At 44.4% G+C, this 15,419-nt stretch overlaps 1 protein-coding gene across 1 annotated transcript in view; it reads left to right on the top strand.

Moving 5' to 3' along the window:
• The first annotated feature begins 438 nt into the window (after positions 1-438).
• Positions 439-15,419, top strand: part of ANOS1 (anosmin 1) — a 150,336-nt gene continuing 135,355 nt past the window's right edge. The window contains exon 1 of the mRNA XM_075095095.1: positions 439-766. Coding sequence (XP_074951196.1) covers positions 578-766 — 189 coding nt within the window. The 5' untranslated portion in view covers positions 439-577. The remainder of the gene's footprint in view (positions 767-15,419) is intronic.

Genomic DNA, 15,419 nt, shown 5'->3' with positions numbered 1-15,419 from the left:
AAGAGGCTAATACCGACAAGGCTTTAAGGACCGGTCCATCAGCAGGGCTGCGCCGGTCCCCTCCGGCAGCGCAAGGGCCAGGGGCCGCGCGGTGTGGCAGGGCTGTGCCAGGCCGCCGCGACCGGCCCTGGGCGGACAGCGGACCGGGCCCGACACCGTCGCCTGCCAGCCCCGACCCAACGGCCGGGCGCCAACCACGGCCGGGCAGGTTGGGCGCGGGCCGCGGTGGGCAGGTGGCGGCGCCCACCCATGGCCCCGGTGGGCAGCAGCGGCCCCGCCGAGCCGAGCCGAGCCGAGCCCCGCCGACCTGCCCGCAGCCGCCCGGCCCGCCCGCCCCGCCACTGGCGCTCGGCGCAGCCAATGGGGCGGCCGCTGTCAGGCTCGGCCCGCCCGCTGCCGGGCGGGGGAGGGCTGTGGGCCGGGGCGGGCGGGGGTGAGGAGAGTTGAATGATTGAACTTTCTTGTGTAGTTTGTGCGGCGCGGAGGTGCCTGTCCCCAGCGCAGCCCGGAACCAGCCCGCCGAGCGGGAGCTTCTCCCGGCGCCTGCCGCCCCGCTGCCCTCCTCTCCCGCAGAGCGATGGTGCGGAGGGCGCCCGGCGCCTCCCTCGCCCTGCTCCTCTGGGTAACGGCCGCCTGCGGCAGCCCCGCCGGGCCGGGGGCCGCCGCCGCCCGCAGGCAGGAGGAGGCTTTCTCCACCGCCAGATGCACCTCCAGGTGCCTGAGCCTCCAGATCACCCGCATCTCCGCCTTCTTCAAGCATTTTCAGGTAGGGGCACCGCGCCGCACAGGGGGGCCCCGCACCGGCCCGCTGCCGGCGCCCGGCGGGTGGACGTCCCCCCGGCACCGGCACCGCCGCGGCGGGCGCGGGGTGGGGGGCGGAAAGGATGGCCGGGGCCGGAGCGCCTCTTGGCCAACTCGGAGACGCCGTTTCCCCAAGGGATGGTCGGCGCGGACAGGTGGGCAGGTCCCCGCAGCAGCGCAGAGCCCCGCCGATGCGTGCGGGTGCCGGCCGCCGGGAGGAGGCGGCGGCGGCGGGTGGTGGGGCTGCCGGCACGCCGCGCCCCACCGCACGCCTGTCAGCCGCCGGCCGGGCTGAGCCCGCGGCGGGGCGAGGCGAGGCGAGGGCACGGCTCTGCCTCGGCTCCTCGCAGGTGCTGGGCGCGGCGGGAGGGGCCCCGGCCGCTGCCTCCGGTGGCGTCCGAGGCCGCGGGGCGAGCGGTGCGGCCGCAGCAGGGCGCCGCCGGGCCGAGGGTGCGCTTGTGCTCCGGGCAGTGCGGGGGCGATGGTGCGGGGCGGCGCCCGCCGCGGGCCGGGCGGGTGGCTGCGCCCTGCCGCCCGCCGGTGGCTCGCTTCTCCGGGCGGGTGGGAAAGTTCGAGCTTATTTTTTTTAGGAGCGGTGATCGGGAACGTGTAATATTTGATTCCGACCTCCTGGAAGGTGAGGGTGGGGGTAACACTTTTTTTTTTTCCCTTTTCTGAAAGAGAGAGGCACATCTCTGGCTAACGGGAGCGGGGGGTGGGGATGAAGTGGCGGGAGACCTGCGGGGTATAAAACGAGATGGGGGGGGGAGCGAGGCCCGAAGGCGGCCGCGCCGCGAGCAGCGCGGGAGGCGGTGTGACAGCAGTGGGTGCCCGCCCGTCCTTTCCCGTCTCCCAGTCACACGCGCACCTTTCCCTTCTCCCGTCCCCACCTGTTCTGCGCCGTGCAGGTATTAAACCGAGCCGACTCCATCCAGATGGTGGAAACCCTCCCGAGCTGCCAGCCCTTCTCCCTCCCAGGCCCCTTCTAGGAAGGGCTGGCCAGCGCGCCGGTGGGAAGGGGGCCGTCTCCACCTTTCGGGGCGCAGCGCGCAGGGGCCAGGCGGGGAGCGCCGCCCGCCCGGGGCGCTCCCGTCAGTCGGAAACGGGAACCCCTCGGGCAGACGCTCCGGGTGACGCGGCGTTCGCGGCCGGGCGCCGGCACGAAGGGCAGCTGCGGGAGAGGGGTAAGGGGTGGCCCGAGTTAAAAAGAAGCCGGGGCGAAAGGGCAGCTGCGTGCCTTGGTCTCAAGGGCGGCATGAGGTATTCGGCGCCCGTAACCGGATTCGGGCTGCGGGGCTCGGGGAAGCCGACGGGGCGGGCTGCGTGGGCGGAGGGGCGCGCGCTCCCGCCCCGGCTGCCGCTCCGCGGGGCGGCTTGAGGGGAGGGTACCCCCCGTGAAAATAGTTCCTTATCTTGGAGAGGTATTAGTAATTTCTGTTGCGTTGTCGGGCGGCTGTAACGTACTTGTTTTACAGTTTCAGTGGCTAAGGAGGCAGTTTAGATGGAGCCAATTCCCGGTGAAAGGCTTTTTTTTTGTGTTTTCTTGGCAAGATTTCTTTTCCGACATAAAACTGCTGACAGAATGCACATTGCCAAACAATAGTGATTACATTTTAATTAGCCAGGGCGAAATAAGATGCAGATTACTCAGTTAGGACTTGATAACTCGCTGTTTTTTTTTTGTAATCAGTTGAAAATCTTGGAGTTTTAACCCCAACCTGCTAAAGCACACGGTAATTTATCTAAATTAGCAGGGATTAAACTCCTGCTAGACGTGAAACAACTGTAATATTTGGAAGATAAAGTGCTCTCTTTCATAAAAGTTAAGCTTTCCATTGTCTTTTAATGAGGGAAAGGAGGACAGTTTTAGAGTACAGCAAGCATCCACTGTTCTCACAAGAGACTGATAATACACAGTGGACTGTAGGACATGCAGGTCTGGGCCATGTTATTCCACAAGGGCTAAAGGATGCGATCCTCCTTTCATCTTCCTCTCTTCTCCTTCTTTTTATACACGACCTCCCCTCCCCCTTTCATCTCAACTGGTAGCAATTTCTGGAGTTCTTTTCACTTCAGAGATGCCCACTTATCTTGTAATCTGATTCAACCTTTGAAGCGAACTAAACACTAGCTCGTCCCAACCGGAGCAGGAAGGAACTCTAGTGTCTCCCAGTTAGGACAAGAATTGAAAGAAGACTGACCCACTCATTTCCCAGCCCAGCTTTACATACAGCCTCAGCGGTGGGGGTCAGGGAGACAGCAGCTGGATGCTTCATGGGAGGTGGACTCGCCAGCACTTCAGAGCGAGTTCATTTCACGTAGTTCCTGGTACCGAAACCACATCGCTAACAACCTTTTACGGGGAATGAGGACCAAGGATTTCCCAGTAAGAAATCAGAATTAATTCTATACTTGCTGGCTCCCTTATCCGAATGCCAGCTGACACTTTCCAAATTTCCAAAACGCTTACAAGAGATTTTCATTCATTTTCCCCCACAGAATTTTAACCCTTTTTTAAAAAAAAGTCTATTAGTTAATTTACGTTTAGGGAGCAGTTCTGAGCTTATTTTAAAGGTGCATTCTCAGTAGGAAATTACTATGTGATGCACAGGTCAAATAATTTACTTTTTTTTTTTCCCCCCATGTAGACTATTGGTGTGGGCTAGAAGAAGAATTAGTCACTAAATCAAAAGTCAGATCTTCAGAACACCTGTTGAAAAGGCACAGATGCCTGCTTTTTGCTATAAAATTCCTGTGGCCAGGGGGGCGCTTTTCAGTTTTGGGAGTGTTCGGGAATTCTGGGTAGAAGTTATGCCAAGGGGCATTTAGGATCAATATGAGACATATCGCACCATATGGGTCTTATAGCCCAATGAAATATGTATGTTTTATATTTATCTGTGGCCTGTGTATAGGCTGGGAAGTTTCACAGGAAATGCTGGCACAAAGTCCTTCCATAAAAAAGCAAACAAAAATGTAAGCAGAAAGGGTCATAGTGGTTTCTTCTTTTATATAACAGCATATTAATTACATACTCATCCATAGTAGAGAATGGTATTCAATCTATGAATGAAGGGACTCCAACATATGTCTTCTGACTTCCTGGAGTGTGTGCAGCATTGAGCTTTAGCTTGCTTTGGACTTCTGCACATGAGAGGAAACATTTTTATCCCAACTGTGTAACTTGGGCCACTGGACAGCACTGAATGAAACATTCACAGAATGGTAGGGGTTGAAAGGGACCTCTGGAGATCATCTTGTCCAACCCCCCTGCTTGAGCAGGGGGCACAGGAACACATCCAGGCGGGTTTTGAATGTCTCCAGGGAAGGAGACTCCACAGCCTCTCTGGACAGCCTGTTCCACTGCTCTGGCACCCTCACAGGAAAGTTTTTTCTCGTATTTAAGTGGAACTTCCTGTGTTCCAACTTGTGCCCATTGCCCCTTGCCCCCGCCATTGAGCCCCACTGAAAAGAGTCCAGTCCCGTCATCCTGACACCCACCCTTTAGATATTTATATTCATTGACCTGTGACCAGAAAAAGTAGGGAAAAGGGAACATGGCTCTCTACCCTAATGTTTGGGATACTCGCTTTTAGCTGTTTTGGTGTTGAGACTGGGGTTTTACAATGACTGTTGTGTAACATGTATGAGGGAGTAACTGGAGCATTACCGGAACCCATCCATGCTCCTGGGTGACTGCATTGATGAGTAGAGTTCCTACTGCTGTGCTTTGTTTCTGGCAAAATTCTCTGCAAATCACCTGAACGGGATAATGCCGAATGTTCTTCCAGCAATCAAGAGCACAACAATCAAGTGGCCTGCCTACAGTGGAGAAGATGTAGATCTTCTCTACAGGACCTGAAGGTCCTGTATCATAATCAGTGTTGTAACCATTAATGTGTTGTCTAGAAGAACACGTCTCTGTGTTAGTGAGGAACCCAAAAGCTGCCCTTACAAGAAGGGAAGGGAGATTCCTTTTCTATTTTGGAATGAAAGGAAGGGGTAAGGGTGCCTGGTTCCACAAGAAACATCAAGATTGTGATTCTAGTGTGGAAGAAAGCACACTCTTTTAGGGTCTGAAGTGGTAAAGAAAGGTGATACCATTGGATGTGTTCTTTCTGTAACACAAAAATGTTGAGGGAAGTTCCCTTCTCAGCATTTTAGCTGATGTACAAGAAGTAGTCAGGGATTCTAACTTGATGTATCCAAAGTTTATTTATGAATCTAGCTTTATGGTAACCTAGTACAGTAGGTAATACTGTAATGAAAATTAGGTCACAGTTACTGTACAAGTTTTTGCATTCCTGAAAAGGGTATGGATATAAATAGGGATGACATACAGCTAGCTGGAAAAGAGGCTTTAATACTCAGATTAGTTTAGCTAGAGCTTTTCTGCATAACCTACCTGTTTTAGTGAAGCAAGACTAAATTCCTTGCATTGCTGTCTATGGGTGTAGCCTTCCGTGTCTGTGATACTAGTTGTGGATGAACTCATTTCATTTTGGAGGAGCAGGCATGGCAGTGACCTTTAGCGTTCTGTTTTCAAGTTGATTGAAAACACAGTTTGGATTTTAACCTCTACTGCGAGCCATCTGAGCCACGTTCAGAAAACAGCACAATTAAAAGTTTTCTTTGTGAATAAGAGCTTGAACATCAGTGTAAGCACATAGGCTAAAGGTACAGCATGAAAACAGTATGGAGAGCAGTGTTTACTTGGACCTGTGAACTTATGGATCCTTTGTCTTAGTTGCCATCTGTTACAGACCTCTGAAGTGTCTTCTTGCTTACTATGTGAAACTTGACAAGTTAGCTAAGGTAGAGGAGGTGTCAATCTTATCTGCTGGGTCAGAAGCTAAGAGGGTGGTGGAACATGCCAGAGGATGGAAGAATGGCGGCAGCAAGTGGTTGGCAGTAGTTTCCAGTCGGACTGACCAGCTGTGTTTGCCACACAGAGATGTAGGAACAGAGAGGGGCCACAGCCACATTCTCAGAGTACTAGAGTAGTTGAGGCTGGATGGCATCTCTTGGCCACCTGTTCTAGTGTTCAACCACCCTCACTGGGGGGGGGGGGGGGGAAGTGTTTTCTTGGCATCAGAGAATCATAGAATCATTCTGATGTTCAAATGGAATTTCCTGTGTTTCGATTTCCCCCCCTTGCCTCTTGTCCTGTTTCTGGGTATCACAGAGAAGAGTCTGACTCCATCTTCTTTTCTCCCTCTCATCAGATGTTTATAAACATTGATGAGAACGCCCTGAGCATTTTCTATTCCAGGCTAATCTCTCAGCCTCTTCTCATATGAGAGATGCTACAATCCCTTAGCCTTAGTGGCCCTCAGCTGTACTTCCTCCGCTAAGTCCATGTCTCCCATGCACTGGGGAGCCCAGCACTGGACCCAGCTCTCCAGATGCAGTGGGGTGACTAGAAAAGAGAGTAGGAGCAGTTACATTAAAAACATACAATGTATGCTGAATATCGGTACCTACTTCTAAATTAACTTTCACTATTTACATTTTTCTTAGTTTATATTTGACCAGTTATGGTCCATATTTTTAACTATCAGTAAATCTCACTGTCTTACTTTTTTTTTTCCTTTCTTTGTGTGTGGATAGTCCTCAATAGTAAATTGAATCTTAGCAAATCCATTTCTTTATTCTTAAGAGGGAGGTACATTGGGATGTATACATTTAGTATGATCTAGAATTATGAGTGCTGCTTGAATAGGTTCATGAGCAGTTGCTTAAACTCGTTCAGAAACAGTGTGGATGAGCTTGGTCTCTTAGGCGTTCTGTATTCATACCTAAGTTAAATTATTTGAGTAGTGGATGAGTTATGGTTGAAACTTTTGATAGAGCATAGACATCCCTCAAGTGGTAAGCCGGTTTTGTGATATATGAGGGGAAATTATTGAGAGAATTTCCCTTGTAAGTGGCATTTAGTATAAATCTAATAGTAATGTACTAGGAATTAGTACTAAGCTAGATAAGCTAAGGCTAACTCAAATTTGTTTTTGAAAGGATGGAAAAATATTCTTTTAAGCTAACAGATCTATATGTTGCATAATGTGTAATATGTGTAAGAAGGAATGATAAGGTGTTAAAAGTTTGTTATATTGAATGACTGATAACTATATGGTGGTAGGACCTTTTTTTCACTGCTATAGATGGACAGTTGCCTGTCAGACAGCTGAAGTTTTTGAGGAAAAACAGTCAATTCTTTTAAATAGTAAAAGGTTCTCAGTTTTTATAGCTGCAAGCAAATAGTGTGCAAGTGACTACCTCTAGATACCCCAAACCAGATTTTACCTACAAGTCCAGCAGCTAGTTGTCTAAATGCCAGCACATCTGCCTTCAAATTGCTTGTAACTCCAAAGTGAGTGCACCTGTGAAAATCTGCAATTGATTCCAGATGTAGGCCAGGCCGTAGGCAAGGCTGAAAGTCTAGGGTGCTTGTGCCTCTTTGTGCTCTGCTCTACAGAAGACGGAGATCATGAAGAAACCATTTATTGTAACTGCCTTGAATAATTCCAAAACCCTAAATTACTTTTCATGAAATCTTTTGAAAAGATATGTAGTACTTGTGTCATGAAATGTAGTAGATATGTAGTGTGTTATTCCTGGAATGTTTCAGTTCCAATGGATAGGCTGCCTAGGCACTGAGTTTGCTTAGATCTTTTGGGACATGTTCACTATCTTTTCCTCATGTTACTACTTAGGAAATGTGTGCCATCTGCTTGTGTTGCAGTTTCAGTACTCATCTCCTTTCCAAAAATAATCCTTGTGTTAAATAATTCTGACTTTCATATGTCTCATAAAGCACACTGCTGTTAATTTCACGGACAAATTTAAACATTTGTTATTACTTTATGATTTTCTCAAAACTTGTTAAAATTCTCAATCATTCTTCTGTCTTTACTGTTCATGCAGTGTATGAGCTGGATAACTGTTCTGGCATTTGTTCTTATTATTGAGATTTGCTGTTGTGAACAAGAGGTGCGCAGATCTTCTAACATGTTCTTATGTAAAAACTTTGAAGATGAAAAGTTCGTTTTGAATAATGATGGTTGCATCTAGTGAAAATACCTGCATTATTCACCATTTTGTGGAACTGAGCCACAGCTATTCTTTGCAGTTGCGTCCTGGTTTGGTCTGAACCTCCCTGATTTCAGTGGGAGTTATGTTCACTTTCTTGCAACCAAACTGAAATCTCTCTGGCATCAGGGAAGGCTTGCACAGCTCATATGAGTGCAGGGGTTACAGAGCCTGGTCATTGTTTTGTAGCAGTTTTGATTACTCAGATTTGGGAACTTAACCTTTACCATTGCTTTCCCAAATTAGAATGTTTGGCTGTGTCCCAAGTGTAAGTTTTAAATACAAATCAAATGAACTGTAGGAAAATGTAAGCAAATGGTGAGCAATTGTATTGACCAATAAGAATTGCCAAGATACTTTTCTGCATTTCACTTGTGGGTGCTTATGTATCAGAAGAATATTCTTTATGGTATCTTATTCTTGTTCATAAAATTAAAATTGCTGTTAATCTGGTAAATGTGCCTGATACCAAATGCAATAAAACCAGTGGGAATGTTACTAATATGTTTTGAGGCAAATGTTTTATGTATAGAAAAGATTGGCAAAGCATAGCTTGAATATCACAGGTGTGTGTTGGGGAGGATAAGGAGATGTTGTTTTTGAAAAGCATTAGAAAACTTGAAAGAAAAACAGTGGGAGTTCTAAAATGTAAATCCTTTTTGCGATTTGAATGTATATCTACTTACTATGGAGGTAAAGGTTATAAGCTAGGTAGTGTTCGTATTAAAGCTATTATTAAAACATTATTCATGCATATGGGTTGTCTCTGTGATTAACTAGTGCTCTGAACTGTATTTAAATGTGTTTGGTTTACTAAGTGTCCTATAAGGGGTGGGGGTGGGGGAACCCAACCCAATGTACTTCCAAGACAGCTTGAAAACCAGACTGATTTCCCAGATGCTGAACACTTGTCATTTTGCAAAGGGCAAACTTCTTAAGACTGGATGCTGAATTTATGTGTGTCTACAAATAGAGGTTATTTTTTCACAAGCTGGTTTACACCTCCATTGGCTATTCTGTGTGAATGCCCCCAAAATGTGCATTTTTGCTTTCTGTGATTATATGGATTTGAGTACATCTCTGTTCTGTAAACAGAAGAAGAAAGCGCTGTTGTTTAGCGTCCATATTTTTAAAGATCGAAAAAATGATCAATTACCAAGCATCAGGAATATGACACAGAAGAAAGACACATTCGTATTGATATTAAATAGTCTGTGCCTAGCAAATGTAAACCATGCACCAAAAAAAACACTTACCTAGGAGTTTACACCAAGAATCTTCTTTTTTTGACCTTTCCCACAGCTAAGCCTCATAAGGCCTTATATTTCAAAAACCTTTGAAGTCCATGAAAAGCCTTCTGTTGATTTCAGCTGGATCAAGTCTGTGTATGAACACCAGGTCCATGCAGCCTTTGTCCACAAACAGGAGTGCTGTGAACTTGGTATCCCAACTCTAGTTGTATCCCTTTTTTAGTCTTTTAATTTCCAAGAGATCACAAGACATGAAGATGGAGAACTGGGGGTGTTGAAAGGTAAGTGGACCCTTTAAACTTGAAAGTAGAGTACTGTTTCTTTCATCTCTGATTAAAAAGAATCACACATTCATTTCCATCCACTGAAACGAGTATCAGATACTTCCAGATTTGGGGAACAACCCTAAAGTTTTTATCAAATTTCCACTGACTTCTGTGAACCATATTTTCACCAATGTGTCTCTAGACTGTCAAAGAGGTATGACATCAAAGTTATGTAAAATGTATGGCAGATATAATACAGGAAGACACATGTCTTTCAGCAGAAAAAAAACCCCTGAGGCATATTATACCTTCCTAGAAACTGCATGTCTTGCTTTGTTTTTTCTTGGTTTGTATGTTATATTATGTGCCATTAAAAAAGAGGTGACTTGACTCAAGCTTGCAAATGGAGTGACTCCCTGGTAAGCAGCTGAGGTTCCCGAGGAAGGCATGGCTCCAGAACCTGCGGGAGAAGCAAAAGAAGAAACAGTGAGTCTCAGAAGGGACAAAGCTGGAGACAGGTGACCTCCAGCAGGCACACAATGCTGGGAAGAGAAATTGTCTAGGAGTAGAGGGGACTGTAGATTTTACTGTGACACAATTAATTGAAACTAAGGTTGGAAACAGAACAGGCACAGTGGGCATAGGAAGAGTTGTTTGTAAATATTTTTTACTTCTGTTCTTAGCTGCATGGAGTTTTACTTCATATAAAAGGTTAATTTTTCTTATTTGTAGTTTAGTAAAAATGTGGCTTGAAAATCCTTTTGTCTTCATTGGAAAGTCTTGTTACAGGTAAAACCTCCAAGAAAATTCACCACAAAGTCCTAGCTAATTTGTGGTTCTGTCATGTATACCAATGCAGGCAAATAAACATTGTTCTAGACCAGGGGTGCTCAAGGGATGCAGCCTGTCCAGGTAATGCTGCTGACCTGTGGCTGGCTTCTTTTCAGCGTGTTTTCATTCCTTTCTTTCTGAAGAGTAACTTGGAAGTCTGGAGGCTGTTTATGGGCTGAGTGTGTCCTGGTAGTGGCAGCTTGCTCCTCATTTCTGCCTTTCCTAAAGACTTTAACCATATTGATGGATTGTGAGAAAAGACAAACAAAGGAACAGACTACTCTGGCTTTCTGAACAATTCCTGTTCTCCAAACGTTACTAACTTACTCTCTGGAGAGGTTTCAAACAGAAATATTTTCTGGTGATGGCAGCCTGCTCTCTTGAGTCAATACTGTGATCTACTTAATATTTAATTCACAATACATGTAATCCCAACTCTTCAGGAAGAGTTTTGAATCTTCTTAGGCATATGTTCTGTGTATTTTCAGAAGTGCTGTATTTACTATATTGCACGTATATAGTAAAGTTTGGTCATGTGATGAGAGAAGAGCTGTACATATGCTTTATTCCATTCAGCAGAGAAAGTGAAGTGGCCTCCCCTGGCAGTATGTTGGGCACTGTCTACTACAAGGGTGTTGTCTTTCCAGTCAGAACTTTGACAAACTGCTGCCACTGTAATTTTTCAAGTGATCACAACTCAAACTGCAAACATAGCTCAGGTAATGAAGACTTTGTTTTTTCTGCCTTTGAGGGTTGCAATTCAGCTGCCATGGGTCCTGTAATACGATAAATTTTAAGATTGCTTCAGAACAAATGCCTTATATCCAGAGAGTCAGTGGTTGTAGTTGATGGTGAAGATTGGGTGAGAATAATATACTCATTTAATCCAAACATAGTTCAACCTTCCTCGTCATTCTTATAAGAATTTATAAGCATAGTTCTGTTTTTCTTTTTTTATGGATTACTCTTGAGGGGAGTTATCTTCACATTGACATATTAGAAAGAACACAAGTAATCACTGTTCACGTACAGGAACATGGTTTCTCATCTCATTATTTAGGCCCTAGATCTAGGGCTATACATCATTTGTAGTTAATTGATAATGCTTTTTAACTGTTAATGTTTTCTTTGTACTACTGGGACATTCCAGTAAGGCCTCAGGGCACTTTTGGACCTAGATGCTAGAAATTAATTTCTTAATCTCACTTGCTGGAAGACTTTGGGTTTTGTTGGAATTTAGTATGTGGATGAACAGATACATGAGGCAGCAATTAGCTGAATGCTGAGGAAGGGGTAGTAATAATAATGATGTGTCCTAATAAACTGACTGTCAGGCTTTTTCCAGAATTTGTGTTCCTACACAGAAACTAATCTAACAGGGTGGTGTGGGGTTTTTTGGTTGTTGTTTGTTTTAGTTTTTTTTTTTTTTCAAATTGGGGATGGTTATAGCTCCTTTGAAAACAGTGAAATCATGTTACTGTGTAACTACAGCTAGACAATAATGAATCACATCATTACCTGCCCCCCTTTTTCTTAGTCACAAAGAGAGTATAATAGGTTGAAATTTGATTAGTATCTAGCGATTTTGGGAAGGGAACTGGAACTAGGAGAGCTGGAGACTTTCTTCTGTTTGTGAGATTTCTTTCTATGCAACTATGAGCTGAGAGATCCTGAACTAGCCAAGCCTTGGTCAGTCTGGATCTGCAGTAGGCGGAAGGAACTTTTGCAGTTAGACAAACTGACACAAAGAGGTAAAAGTCATCCAATTAACGAGGTGTGTGTCACTCTTCATATCATACTTAGTAGCAGCTATGGGACGTGTTTGTCAAAATAAATAAGGAAAGATGATGTAGATTTTTGAGCTAGCAGCAGAGTGTTGGCTTTTTTCTTTGAGTTAAAAAATTGAATAAACAGTGTGAGAGTAGGCTTTTGGTAAATGCCATGCATTTTCTATCCAATGGCCTCATTGACCAAGTAGAGTGGGAATGCATTTGATGCTGCACATGCAGCATATTAGCTCATCTTGTAGAAGACTTAGTTTAATCATAAGACCATACACACATATACTTGAGCACTGGACAGCACCAAAGCTGTAATTACAACGGCGATAAATGTGCAACAGCAAATAATAATTACTTCAAGCCTCCTTCTGGTGTTCAAAACCTTCCTTAAGTAGAAGAAAAGAGAAGCAATGTGGACTAACCTTGAAAGTTAAACCTATCCTCAGCCATTTTCCAAGCTGTAGAAAGAAATTAAGATTTAGAGTTTCCATAAGAATATACTGGCTGCCTTTGTTTTGGGATAGGACAGCATGACTCTCAGGTAGTTTTGAAGACTAAAAAGCTTTACACATTAATGTAGTGTAAGCTCATATTGTTTTCTTTAGCTGGACATCTTCCAGCCTTCTGACTGATACTTAGCAGTTCTCCCATTTATATGTTTAATAGTTTAATACAGGATTTTTCTGGAGCTTTCACTGCTGGCCTGAGTTTTATATCCCTAAAGTTGATAGTAATGTATCCAGTGGTTTCAATGGAAATAAGCTTAGGCTGGTGCAAATGTACTGGAAATGTCTGTTCAGAATTTATAGATTAAAACCAAGAAAATTCCCAGTATGCTTTTTAAAGGAAATTAACCTGAGTTTGTTGAATACCATCATCCTGCATCTTAACATCAATCTTCACAATTCAGTGTGGTAGTAAATGTTACTATGCCATTAGGACAAAGTAAAACTAAATTGCCAGTTATTTCCCAGATGCAGAGCACTTTGACTTCTAATTAAGATATTTTTAGAAGAGATTCCTTCAGATAGTAAGGGAAGGTAGAAGCAATATTTAGTTGTACTCAGCTCTGGTTACATCAAAGACGGTAAATAAATATTTTTTTTGTTTGTTTTTAAATGAGATATGGTCCAGTGACTTATTGTTGCTCTATATACCCCGGTATCCTCAGGGATTCCAAATCATCCCTGTAAGTTTCATCAACAGGCATGGCTTATCCCCTTAATAATAGGAGCAGATGTCAAATTTTCATGCCCTTAAGATGCTTACTCATACTTAGTAGATCCATCTGGCATAGATCGAGCCTCAGTCAAGTTGTTTTCATCCATGACCAAACCACTGAGAAAGCAGATCAAGCAGAGCTCCTCAGTCCAATGAAAAAGAAACTTGAATATTATCAACATATTTGTAGTATTACAACCCACTTCACTTCACTGTCTTTCTTAATTGCTTTACACAGGTGAGAAGACTGGTAACATGGAAGGAAACATTATAATTGGGATAGAATTCCTGGAGCATGCCACCAGCATCTGAGACTTTCCAAAGATGGAACAACTGAAATATTTGTCATTTCTACGAAAATAGATGATTTAAGAAAGAGAAACAAAATTTTAATATAAAAGGCCTGTTGATAAGTCAAGATATTGACAGCTGGTATTAACCTCAGTTGTCCACGTTTTATGAGCTTGAGACTATAAATGATAATGTTTTTCTTCTGTGACTGTTAATTTAGATCACAGATATAAAAGAAAATGCTAGACTTCAGAACTTGTGTGATCCTTGCAGTGGAACTGTGTGAAAATTCCATATCCAATTGTTTACATTAAGTGGAGGGTTTAAATACTGTGGCTTGGGTAGGGATTTAGGCTGAGTGTTGACACCTCTCATATTACAAGCCTTTCAATAACTTCAATGCAAACTAACCTGTCTTAAATTTTTAACTCTCACCTGATGCTAGAAATGTCTGAAAAATGATGGACCTGTCAGGAAATGATTGCGTAACTTTTATATCTGGTAACCAGACGTGTTAATGACAAATGCTTCACTCCTGCCTTGAAGAGAGATTTATTTTCTTTTTATGGGACATCTTCATTAGCTAATAATCAGACTGTATTCTAGAAAGCTGGCAGATGAAAGGCTTTTATGTTTGTGGCAAGTTTATGACAATATGATGAGGCAATGCAAATCTTCCACTGAAGATTCCTACTGTAGAAAGATCCAGTTATTATCCCTGTAGTTCGAACTGTCTAAGTAGTTTTAGTACGTTTTATCTTTCTCAGATAATATAATTTCATGTTGATTTCCTCTCCCTCTCATCTGTCCTTTCACAGTCTTAGGTTGGTTGCAGGGTGGTCTAGAAGACTAGACCCGTGTAATATGTTTCTTGTGGCATATAGTTCTTAAACTGGGAAAAGCTCCTAAGAAAACTGGAAGAAATCGATTGTATCTATTATAACCTGCATTAAAAGGCTGGCTCTTCTCTCAGGAATATACTTCTGGTGTTGCAGGGCTGAGGGATCCCAGCTAGGATCAGGTTAGCAGGCACGTTACGTTTCAAGTGGAAAGGGAAAGACTCGCCCACCCTTCTGTGTGTTCCTTCACTTGATGCCTGTTTTTCATCCACTGTCAACACAATGCAGTCTTTGCTGTTCTGGGAGCTGTTGCTGTTCCTTAAAATAGGGTGGGAGTAAAAATGTGCTCTGCAGAGAAATATGAACAGGGTTTACAGGTCTGTGAGCTGAGGAAAGAGCAGCACTGAGCTAAAGTCAAGGGAAGGGGGCCATGACTACCTCTTTGTTACATGATACAATTAGGAGGAGGACATTCATTACGTGATGTGGTATGTGGTAACTGACCAGTACACAATTGGCATCCACTAATCTTTGTTATTGGCTTAATGTGGCAGTCCTGTGTGGTGGCTTTCTGCAGAAGTGAGAGCTGGGTTGGGAAGGGACAGGCTGAGGACCAGATCGATAGGAGCAATGGAGAGAAGAGTGCAAACTTGCATGGTGTGATTTGTTGTTGGACTGTGCTTTAGAGATGAGACAATGATGTTTTGGGCTAATTAAACTGTACGCATTGCATCTTGTCTGTCTCTCTGTAATGCCTACAATGAAGGCAGATGTATGGAAAGGCTGTAGCAATTAAAATATGTCTGGGAAATAAGACTTCTTGAAAGGCTGCTTTAACTCTTGTGATGAAAGCTTTTTTTTGTGTGGCTGACGTATGTTTCTTTGAATTAGTGCTTTCTCAGTGTATGTTAATATTGTGTTGGTTTTTGTTCAGATTGAAGATAGGCTGTTCTGTTTGTGAGTCCAAGGGTCGTTTTAATTTGGACAGCTCTTTAATTCCTGAAAGACCACAGAACCCTTTTGCAAATGTTTCTAGGAAATCCCAGGTCT

The sequence above is a fragment of the Phalacrocorax aristotelis genome, chromosome 1, assembly GCF_949628215.1.
Source record: "Phalacrocorax aristotelis chromosome 1, bGulAri2.1, whole genome shotgun sequence".
NCBI classification, from domain to species: Eukaryota; Metazoa; Chordata; class Aves; order Suliformes; family Phalacrocoracidae; genus Phalacrocorax; species Phalacrocorax aristotelis.
This window is presented reverse-complemented; position numbering and strand designations above follow the sequence as displayed.